The 11,955-nt window shown below is 34.1% G+C and overlaps 1 protein-coding gene across 1 annotated transcript in view; it reads left to right on the top strand.

The window, feature by feature from the left end:
- The first annotated feature begins 1,223 nt into the window (after nucleotides 1–1,223).
- rnf213a (ring finger protein 213a) overlaps nucleotides 1,224–11,955 on the top strand; it is a 194,609-nt gene continuing 183,877 nt past the window's right edge. Inside the window, exons 1-3 of the mRNA NM_001353835.3 lie at nucleotides 1,224–1,388; nucleotides 7,168–7,271; nucleotides 9,287–9,447. Coding sequence (NP_001340764.1) covers nucleotides 7,169–7,271; nucleotides 9,287–9,447 — 264 coding nt within the window. The 5' untranslated portion in view covers nucleotides 1,224–1,388; nucleotide 7,168. The remainder of the gene's footprint in view (nucleotides 1,389–7,167; nucleotides 7,272–9,286; nucleotides 9,448–11,955) is intronic.

Genomic DNA, 11,955 nt, shown 5'->3' with positions numbered 1-11,955 from the left:
AAAAGAATAATTTTTGGAGACATGTCCTGTGGTCTGATGGAACTGAGATTGAACTGTTTGGCCATAATGACCAGTGTTACATTTGGAGGGCAAAGGGGAAAGCTTACAAGCCTAGGAACACCATCCCAACTGTGAAGTATGGGGGCGGCAGCATCATGTTGTGTGGCTGTTTTGCTGCAGGAGGGACTGGTCCACTTCACAGCATAGATGGCATCATGAAGAAAGAACATTATGTAGAAACACTGAAGCAACATCTCGAGACATCAGCCAGGAAATTAAAACTTGGCCACAAATGGGTCTTCCAAACAGACCATGACCCCAAGCATACTGCCAAATTAGTTATAATGTGCTTTAAGGAAAACAAAGTGAATGTTTTGTAGTGGCCATCACTAAGCCCTGCTCTCAATCCTATAGCAAATGTGTGGACAGAGTTGAAAAAGCTTGTGCAAGCAAGACAGCTAACAAATCTGACTCAGTTACACCAATTCTGTCAGGAGGAATGGGCCAAAACTCCAACAGACTATTGTGAGAAGCTTGTGAAAGGAGACCCAAAACATTTGACCAAAATTATACAGTTTCAAAAGCAAAGCTAAAAAAAAAAATACCAAGGAAATGTGTGTAAACTTTTGACTGTCTAGAAATTTAAAAATCTCATTATTCTGGCATTTAGCAAATGTAAATCATTTAGGTAATCCTAACGTCCTAATTCTAACGTTTAGTATGATTTACCATCAGACATAAAAAAAAGGTAATGTTCCTTTTTATAAAGTGTATGTAAACTTCTGGTTTCATATATATATATATAGCAATACACAAATATCTTTACATATGAAAAATAAATTAAATATTAAATATATATATATATATATATATATATATATATATATATATATATATATATATATATATATATATATATATATATATAGTTGAAGTCAGAATTATTAGCCACCCTTTGAATTATTATTATTATTTTATTTTTTTTATATTTTCCAATTGATGTTTAACAGAGTAAGGACATTTTCACACACATATATATATATATATATATATATATATATATATATATATATATATATATATATATATATATATATATATATTTATTTATTTATTTATTTATTTATTTTTTTTCTTTCTTTTTTATTGCCAGCTTGCAATGTGTTGTCTGCTTTTGGTTTTGGATGTAAGTACATTTTATAACCATCACGCCCATTTCTCACGAATCGAAAGTTCTGAGATGCAAGTGCCCGGGCTCTTCTTCAGCAAGGTTAGCTTTCTTGCATGAGAAGCAGAGACGCGGTCAGATCTGCTCAGAGTAGCTGTGTCAAATACACGATGATGGTCCGGTGACATGCATGCTCTGTGACAACGCACACCTGCTTTAGGTAAGACAAAACCCTGACACTCGGCTTGCTGGTAGTCTGTGTCTGTTTAGCTTTAGCATGTCACATGAGGTTAGATTGGCAGTTCGTCTGGATTAACATCACACAGCTCATACTTTAACATCAGACAAACCGTTTCGACAGCTAAAATAACACCCGAGCAGACTGTTTATTATGTACGTCAACTTTCCAGAGCACAACTAGTGTTTAGCTTCCTTATTAACATAATAGCTGTTGCGTTATCGAGTTTGCGGCTGTTTGCGCAGTTTATGTGATAAAATACTAACGTTAGCATAACATGCGGTATTGGAGTTTAAACGTCGATGAAGTGTCAAAACTGTCATTTACTGTGTAAATTGGGGGAAAAGTTGGTCGTGAAATACTCTATAGGTTCGCTAATACACCCTATATCCGGACGATAATATCTTAAAGAGGTGTCTTTTCGTAAGTAGAGCCTGTAATATACTTTTACCTACATATCCACTTTCGCTGATGACTAAACAATTCTTATTATTGTACTTTCATTTTGTTTTCATTTGGGGTTGGTGGTTTCTTGCTTATTATTTGGGCAACAGCGGCCTCTGTTGGGTATTTTGCTGCAGATATCCTGTACGTCTGAAGCCGGAAGTTGCAGCAATTATTATTAAGTAAAATATATTATTCTTTTATTATTATTAATATTAATGTATTCACGTGGATTTATGTCTGATTGATATACTCTAATAGCAAATAACGATGGACGCATGAAACGCATTAAATAAAATGTGCTTATTATTGACTAATTTCATGATATTTTTAAAATTCTATTATTATTTGTTTGTTTAAGTTTCAAAATACTATATTAGGGTATATTGGATGTAATATTGGGGGTTTATTTACAGAAACTTAGATTAGGCCTACTGCAACTCTATAATCTGGGTTGTGTTAAATAAAATGTATGTTTGCCATTGACTGACTAATATCATATTTATTTAATATTCCATGGTTGTTTTTGGTTCGCTAAAGAAGTTTTAAAATATATATGATAATTTTATTGGGGTATATTGGATATAATATTGGGGGTTTATTTACAAAGATTTAGATAGGTCTACTGCAACTCAGTTATGTGATCTGGGTTGTGTTAAATAAAATGTATGTTTTCCATTGACTGACTAAAATCATATTTTATAATATTCTGTGGTTGTTTTTGGTTTGTTTAGGAAGTTTTTAAATATATACGATAATTATATTGGGGTATATTGGATGCAAGTCATATTGGGGGCTTTATTTACAGAAATTCCGGCCTACTGCAACTGTTTTGTGTTTAATAATCTCATGCATTTTCTACAAGAGCATGCAGTATTTCATAATTTAGAGATTTTTTTTTAAGCAGTAATCCTAATTGACTTTATAACACCGGTTTTATTTATGTGTGCTTTTTCAAAGTGAATTTTGTAGTAGGTCATTTCCAGTCATTCAATGTTTGCCAATTTAAGTATCTTTCACAAAAAAGATAATTAATATTCTTGTGATATCACACAACACACTTTGCATGCCAATTTGCACATAACAGCTGCACATATAACGTTGTATATAGTAATATACCTGTACATACACTTGTCTATTTGTATATTTGCACTCACTACTTTTATATTTAAAATATATTTATTATTATTTGTTTTTTGTCCAGTGTCTGTAATTCTGTTGCACTGTAGAAGCTCTGTCACCAAAAACAAATTCCTTGTATGTGTGAACATACCTGGCAATAAAGCTCTTTCTGATTCTGATTCTGACACAAGGGTAGTAAATAGCATTAAAGCAACAGTTTTTATACTTTAGCTTTTTTATTTTTGTGCGTTTTAAAGTGAATTTTGTAGTAAGTCATTTCAGTCGTTCAATGTTTGCCAATATGAGTATCTTTCACAAGAAAAAGATAAAAAAAAAAAAATTCTCACTCGAGGTAAATAACAATAAATCAACAGTTTTAATACTTTAGCAGTAGTCCTATCTGAAATTGTGATTAATATTTATTTTTGATTCATTTAACAAAACAAATAGTTGTTATTTAAACCGTACCCAGTGTGATTCTACAGATGCCAACGTATAGTTAAACTGCTACTCTGTTTTTATTACTATGACCTTTTATGTGAAGCTGCTTTGACACAATCTACATTGTAAAAGCGCTAAACAAATAAAGCTGAATTGAATTGAAAGTATAGTTGAGAAAATAAGTAGGCCTCTTCAGCACATTAACTGTGTATTTTTTTGCATTGTTATTCAATGAAATCAGACCTTGGTATTTACTCAATAACTGGAAGTGAAATAACACTGATAAGATTTATTTTATAAGCAAACTGAACTTGTATCAGTTTCATGGAGGAAAAGCCTTTGTTTGCGATGACCGCTTTAAGACACTTCCTGTATTATGCTAATCGCTAACAGTGCTCAGGCAGGATTGTGGCCCACTCTTCTTTGAGTGTTGAATGTTGCAGGATGGCCTTTTTGTAAATCTTGATTTTCATTTCCTTTCATAAATGATGTATTGGTTTAAAGTTTTGGTTGATTGACTGGGCCATTCCAACAAAGCTTATTTTCTTCCTCTTGCTGGAAACATTTGAGAGTCTCTTTTGCCTCATGTTTTGGAATGATGTAATACTGGAATGTCCAATATATCGTTTTCTTTTTCCTGGTGGATAGCAGCAGATTTTGAATTTGGCTCCATTTATCTTTTTTTTTTTCTATGTTATTAAATCTAATGGTTCAATAAGAATTAAAACCGTTCCATAACTTGATGCTTCCACCTCCAAGCTTCACTGTTAATTTAGGGTCAAGGCCATTTCTTGCCTGGAGCTTCTGCATGGCTGGTTGATTGTGGATTGAATGTTCCTAACATGTAGATAATGTACCCAGTGTTGCTTACTGGAACATTTAGGAGTTATGAAATCAATCAGTAACCAATGGCTTGGGCTTGACAGAATCTGCAGATATTTTTTGCTATTTCTGCAGAGAATTTTGTAAAAAATTCTGCAGAATGATTTAGGGAGTATTGTAGCTAAAGAACTTATTATATAAAATAAAAACCTTTTTAACTTTTATTTTATGTTTATAATGCAAATCCAATTAGAACCACTTATTTGGTAAACAAAGCAAGTTTCTCATATAATATATCTACTACAAGACTTAAAATATCACTTAACAAACTTTATTGTAATTAAATCATATGAACATTTTCATATTAGTCAATACTATTACTGAAATTAATTAAAAAACTTAATTCATCTAAATTCACACACATTTACACAAGTAAATAAGTTTAAATAAGTAAACCCTATGATGGGCTAAAAATCTGCTGATTTCTGCGCGTGCAGATTCCGTGTGGGCCTACCAATGCCTTTTTTTGCAGCATAGCAATCTTGCTGTGAATGTCTTCAGAGAGCCTTTTTCCTCTATTCATTATGAGATGTTTGTGTGTTCCATTTTATTAAATATAACTTTTATTAAGCATTGTAAAATTATGGGCCCTATCATACACCTGGCGCAAGGCGCGACGCATTTGTTGCTTGCTAGTTTCAGCTTGGCACAAGAGTTGTTTTGACGTTTTGTGCCACGCTGTTTAAACAGCAAATGCATTTGCGCTCATATGTGCGTTCTGGTCTAAAAAGGGAGGCGTGTTGAGGTGTATTGCTAGCGCGTTGCTATTTTGAGAAACTAAAATAGATATTTCAATAGACCAAAACTAACCCGGTCTAAACTCCAGCGCAGAGTTGTGCCTCGCTTACACACTGCTTAATACACACATGATGTAGAGCAATACACAAATATCTTTACATATGAAAAATAAATTAAATATTAAAGATATATATATATATATATATATATATATATATATATATATATATATATATATATATATATATAGGATATAATAAGGATATACATAGGATATAAATATAAAGGATTAAAATATGACAAAACATATTATTTTCTAGCCTACATAAATATAAAAACTACTGCCTTCATGTCTTCTTCATCTCGAGAGGCTTTTTCAGTTCATTGATAACAATTTGCTTTTGTATAATGTTATTATTATTTGCAGTATTATTTATTATATCCATATTTATATTTGTTTTATTAAAAACAAGCTTAGATTTGCCCACCTGTCAGGTTTTAGACCATATGGGGCACAGCATGTGTATTTGGATATAACTCAGTTTTTTTCAACACACTTCAATATTATTGTTCATTTATTCGTTTGCTGAAAATTAGAACTGAATTTAGAAATAGTTTTGAAACAAATATTTGCGCTTAACAAACAAAATTAATTATTTATGGGCTAATTGATGTCTGTGCGTACAAGGTTTCCCTATCCACAGGAGCAAAAGTGAAAGTAGATCATTTATCTCTCATTCTTGCGCTGCAGATGCTCTGTTTAACTGTTTTCTTGCTCGTGAAATGCTCAGTTTTTCCACTTCCACTTACTTTACGTCATGTAAATAGCATGATGCGGATTTTGTTTGTTAATTATATTGCAAGAAATATCTTTGCAGTTTACTCCTTTAACTCTTTTTAAGTGCAGAGTAGAAACCATGTCTGAACTAGAAAATTAAAATCCATAACTTCTGTTTCAACATCAGGTTCTTCTAAACTGTCTGGTATTTCCTAAGAGGGCTTAGGGAGATTGTTTACCATTGATTATCATTAGGAGCAATTGTAAAAATCAATTCCTCCAATCAAAAACCAGCTAGAACGCTGACACCTAATCTGCACATGTGCAGTAGAATTTTTTCTCTTTCTGTGAAAAAGAGCAGGATCATTTCACATTTTGAGGTTTGAAAGTTCAATTTTGATAGTAATTATTTCTTCTTCTGTCTAAAGTTTAGATAACTGCAAACTTCTAATTACGTAAAGTAACATGCTTGTGCTATGATTTGAACAGCTATCTTGTATAATAATTATTTTCATGGCTACGGTTGACTCTAAGTCAAAGCAAAGAGCTTAGAATGACCAAGAGGCGACACTCAATAGAACGTTTCATTGCAACAGCAGCGCCCAGCAACAGCCCTGGATTCCACCATTTTGGAGTGAAAGCGGTCGGCTGTCCTTTGGATCTTATTGCTGTTGTGATGGCAAGCAGCTGCTTTTTGTTTTTTATTTATTTATTTAAAAAGCTCATTAAAGCTGTGATACAACCTTAAGACGAAAATACAACACTTACTATCACATTCATCAGCACTTTTAATAGTTTTTTTTTTGCAGACTTATAATATGCTGTTGTTCTAATGGAGTTTTCATTCCAAAATGGCCACCGCACCATCTAGTGGCTGTTTCCTGAATCGCACTAGAGTGTAGCCTCTTGGTGATTCTATGCTCTTTGGTCGAAGTAAACTTTGAGTTGAAATATTGTTCTGTTACAGAATGTACACATTTCACTTAATAAACAACAACAACATTTTAAAAGGGTTTATTAAAAGAGTTTGTGGAGTTTGCATTTATCAAAGATTGACCTTTAACACACACTCTGTACTAAATTGATGTACAATACATTCATTCATTTTCTTCCGCTTACTGTAGGTGACCATAAAGTCATTGTAGCTGACTCATTGCATTTATTCACAGCATGTGATTTTCACTCTGTATTTACAGACTCCCCTCCCATTGTTAATTTTTAATTTTAAGAAAACTGAAATCGAAAGCAATTCCTTTTTGCTTTTGCTTTTGAAAGCAGTTCCTGGAACTCATGTGACTGTATGTTTTCTTGTCATGTTATGGAGGAGTTACTTCATACTTGTGCTCTTCCCCATAGAATGAAGTGTCCTAAGTGCAGTCACGAGGCTTTGGAAAAGGCCCCAAAGTTCTGCAGTGAGTGTGGACATAAACTGCAATCTCAATCTTACGAGACAACACAAGGTACTGTAGAGTCTTTAGATTCATTATGTCTTCTTACACATAGAAATTCTTACTTTGTTGTCTGCTCTTTCATTGGTTTGCATAAATGCTTTGGCATGCTTTTATTGATGTTCACTTTTGAATTCATTTTATTTCTGTTGACGTTTAATTGGATAATAAAAGGAGGTAAAACTGTACTTTATTATTTCCGTTTAACATTCTTTAGTTGGACTTTTGACCCCCTGACTTTTTATTATGTGAATTTTTTTACCTCACTGTTTGTCATTTTTCTCTGGCTGTTCAGTATTCAGCATAGTAGTTACATGTATTGTAAAAAAAAATAATAAGTAAAGAAATAGGAAATGTAATCAGGTGGTATTGATTAACTTTTGATGGTAATAATAATGGTCTATTAATCTTAATTAATTAAGTATTGATTAATCTGACTTCATGTAGCAAAATTTTTGGTCACACTTTACAATAAGGTTCATTAGTTAATGTTAATTAATGCATTTACTAACATGAACAAACAATAAACAATACGTTTTCTACAGTATTTATTCATGTTAGTAAGTGTTAGTTAATGAAAATACAGTTGTTCATTGTTAGTTCATGTTAACTCAAGGTGCATTAACTAATGTTAACAAGCATGGACTTAAATGTTAATAATGCATTAGTAAATGTTTAATTATGATTAATAAATGCTGTACATGTGTTGTTCATGATTAGTTCATGTTAGTAAATGCATTAACTAATGAACCTTATTCTTAACCTTATAAGTGTTACTGAATTTTCTTAGTAGCCCTGTGATCCCACAGGCAACAATTCTGCTGCACAGTTTTATATGTAATAAATGATTCTAAAAGATTTTAGTCATATTTTGGTAACACTTCAGTATTTCTGCATGATCTATTCTAAATCTCTAATTGTACTATTATTCTCTTAATTCTTAACTATTACTAAGCAATCAATTATTAGTATGAGGCAAAAGTCATGGTTTATTAATAGTGAGAATTGTACCTTAAAGTAAAGTTTGCTCTAAGTTTAATGATGTGATCCCTTCTTGGATGCATCTTTAATGTTTATGACATGAAAAAATAAGAATTGGAGGTGGCTTTTTTAATTGTTTATTTTGACATTTGTAGCCTATTTTGTGGTGGTAACCCTTAATTTAATATCCTTTTGTTATGTTGGTGGCTGTTTTAGCCCCATTGACTTTTATTATAATTATACATTGTGATTACAAAGCCATTACAGGATATAATCATGCATTCTTGATTGTTGGTGGTTTTCCCGCAAGTTAAAGTGTGCATGCATGAATGTACTTACTGTGTCTACAATGTGCTGAGAGCTGAGATTTCGATTTTCTTAATTTAGTTTTCTCATTTTGATTTTTTTAGTGTGCTAAGGTCTCTTACACTCAAGCACAGACACTATACTGCATATAAAAGCAAGAAACTACACTTTTTTTTACTGCGACTGATGAGCAACAGTAAAAAATAATAATTTTACCCTATTCCCAACAGGGAAACCACCAACAATGGTTTGCAATCAAACAAGTCAACATCTATCAACATAACGAAAGGTTAATACATTTATTGTATCGTTGAGGTTTTGCAAAATTTTTCCCGTTTTTCCAAAATAAGATTTGTCACCAAAAAGCATTTTATTTGCTGAAACAGAGACAGTTGTGTTTAAATTAAGACTCAAAATCAACAGCACACAAGGAATGTCATAATAACTGAGTGTTGTAGCATCACAGTTACTGTAAATAAAATGTTTTGTACTAATATTATCCTTTTGAGAAGGGTTTAAATTCTAGATGAGATCAGTGAATCAGGCCACTTTATGATTGTCTTACTCTGCATGTTGACATAGTCTGGAATTGATTTCTTGAATCCTATTGGCAGAGTATATCAAAGATTTAAAAATAAATCCATATTTTGACCAAAAAAGGTCAGAGCTTAACAAGAGGTCATTACAGCTTTTAAGGAAGGGGCTGTGACAGTTTGATCTGTGTTTTTCTGTGTTGTCAGGCACTCCACATGACAAGTCTCAAACACCCTCCATTGTTCCTCAAATCACAAATGCAGAAATGGATGAGACTGGATCTGAATCAAAATCACTGGAAATCCAGAATGCCAACGTATCTCCAAAAAGACCGAATGAAAATACCAGCCCTAATCCAAAGAAGAAGGTACATCAGTTTTAACAATTGAAAAGCTTAAATGAATATAAAAGTATAAAATATCTTTAAATGGACCCTTTTTGTGAAAGTTGTAAAACAAGTCTCTAATGTCCCTAGAGTGTGAATGTAAAGTTTCAGCACAAAGTAACACACAAATATTTTTTTATAACTCTTTGAAACTGCTCCTTTCAGGCTTTGATCCTAATTGTGCCATTTTGGTGACTGTCGCTTTAAATTCAAATGAGATTGTGCTCTTTTCAAAAGAGGGTGGAGCTACACATGCTTGCGTGTCAGTATAGCAGCAGATTCAAAAACAGAGTAGGGTCTGAGGTGTAACCTGTAGTATGTTAGAGGCGTAACTTGTTAGGGTTATGGACCCTCATGTCAAAACTGTGTTGTCAGCAAAATGGCGCTGTACATCATTTATTAATGTCTGCACCTACTCCACAGCTAAACCCTAATCATCACAGTTATTAACGTCTATACCTACCACAACCCTAAACCCATCTATCATTGTTATTAACGTGTACGCCTACCCAAAACCTAAACCCAACCATCACAGTTATTAACGCCTACACCAACCCTTAAGCCAACCATCACAGTTATTAACGCCTACACCTACCCCAACCCTTAACCCAACCATCATAGTTTTTAATGTCAACATCTACCCTAACCCTTAACCCAACCATCATCATTATTAACGACTACTCCTTCTCCAAACCTAAACCCAACCATCATAAAGTCTACACCTACCCCAACCCTTAACCCAACCATCATAGTTTTAAAGTCTACACCTACCCCAACCCTTATCACAACCATCAAAGCTATTAGCGTCTACACCTTCCCCAACCATAAACCCAAGTATCACAGTTATTAATGTCTACACCTACCATAACCCTACATCCAACCATCATAGTTAATAACGTCTACATCTACCCCAACCCTTAACCCAACCATCATAGTTTTTAGTGTCTACACCTACCTCAACCCTTATCGATCTATCACAGTTAAGGTGTGCACCTTCCCCAACACTAAACCCAACCATCATCGTTATTAATGACTACTCCTTCTCCAAACCTAAACTCAACCATCATAGTTTTTAATGTCCACACCCACTCCAACTCTTAACCCAATGATCAAAGCTATTAACGTCTACACCTTCCCCAACCACAAACCCAACCATCACAGTTATTAATGTCTACACCTACACCTATCCCAACCATCATAGTTTTAAATGTTTACACCTACCCCAACCCTTAACCAAACCATCACAGTTATTAACGACTACTCCTTCTCCAAACCTAAACCCAACCATCATAGTTTTTAAAGTCTACACCTACTTCGACCCTTAACCCAACCATCAAAGCTATTAACGTCTACACATTCCCCAATCATAAACCCAAGCATCACAGTTATTAATGTCCACACTTACCCCAACCCTAAATCCAACCATCACAGTTATTAATGTCTACACCTACCCCAACCCTTAACTCGACCATCATAGTTTTTAATGTCTACACCTACCCCAACTCTTAACCAAACCATCACAGTTATTAAGGTCTACACCTTCCCCAACCCTTAACCCAACCATCAGTTATTAACGTCTACACCAGGGCTATTCAATTAGTTTGTAATGGGAGCCAGTTCATGAAAAGCATCCCAAACGAAGGGCCGGAGAGATTTCTACGGCTACGGACAATTTAGCTTACAGAATTCACCTATACCACATGTCTTTGGACTTGTGGCGGAAACCGGAGCACCCGGAGGAAACCCATGCCAACATGAGAAAAACATGCAAGCTCCACACAGAAATACCAACTGACCCAGCCGAGGTTCGAACCAGTGACCTTCTTGCTGTGAGGTGAATGTGCTACCCACTGCGCCACCATGCAGCCCAAACCTAAATCCAACCATCGTAGTTTTTTAACTCTACACCTACCCCAACCCTTAACCCAACCATCAAAGCTATTAAAAAGCTAGCTATTATCAAAGCTAGTTGCATTGTGCAGTTGCTAAATGAATGAATACTATAAGATTTCAAATGAATTGATTGTGGATAAATTTAGAGAACCTCATGAAAACATTTGCTGAAAATGTTCTCTGTTCCGCTATCTTGCCAAGAACATCTGTGAACATGGATCGGGATCTCAATAACTGCAAGTTACGCCTCTCTAACTTACTACAATTTACGCCCCTTCATGTTACGCCCCTGTCTTGCAGTCCACAGATACATTTAGAAAAACAAGACTAATGTCCTATGCTAATGAGGGAGAGATTGTCACTAATGGGCGGGGCTTGCCCCCTCTGATGACACGTATAAAAGGGAGAAAGTCAATCAAAGTGTTTCTGCAAACTTTTTTTATGAAGTGCGATCATAAATAAGTTAAACTAATTAACGTTTGCCGTTAAAAGCCAGTTATACTCACAGACTGTTGCCCCACACCTGTTTAAACTCCTTATAAAGGGATTTTTGCATAATATTTCCCCTTTAAAATTAAATTTTGTTGACCAATGATT

The sequence above is a fragment of the Danio rerio genome, chromosome 3 (assembly GCF_052040795.2).
Source record: "Danio rerio strain M-AB ecotype USA chromosome 3, GRCz13ab, whole genome shotgun sequence".
Classification (NCBI taxonomy): domain Eukaryota; kingdom Metazoa; phylum Chordata; class Actinopteri; order Cypriniformes; family Danionidae; genus Danio; species Danio rerio.
Note: the sequence above shows the minus strand (reverse complement) of the source record. Positions and strands in the feature narration are given on the sequence as shown.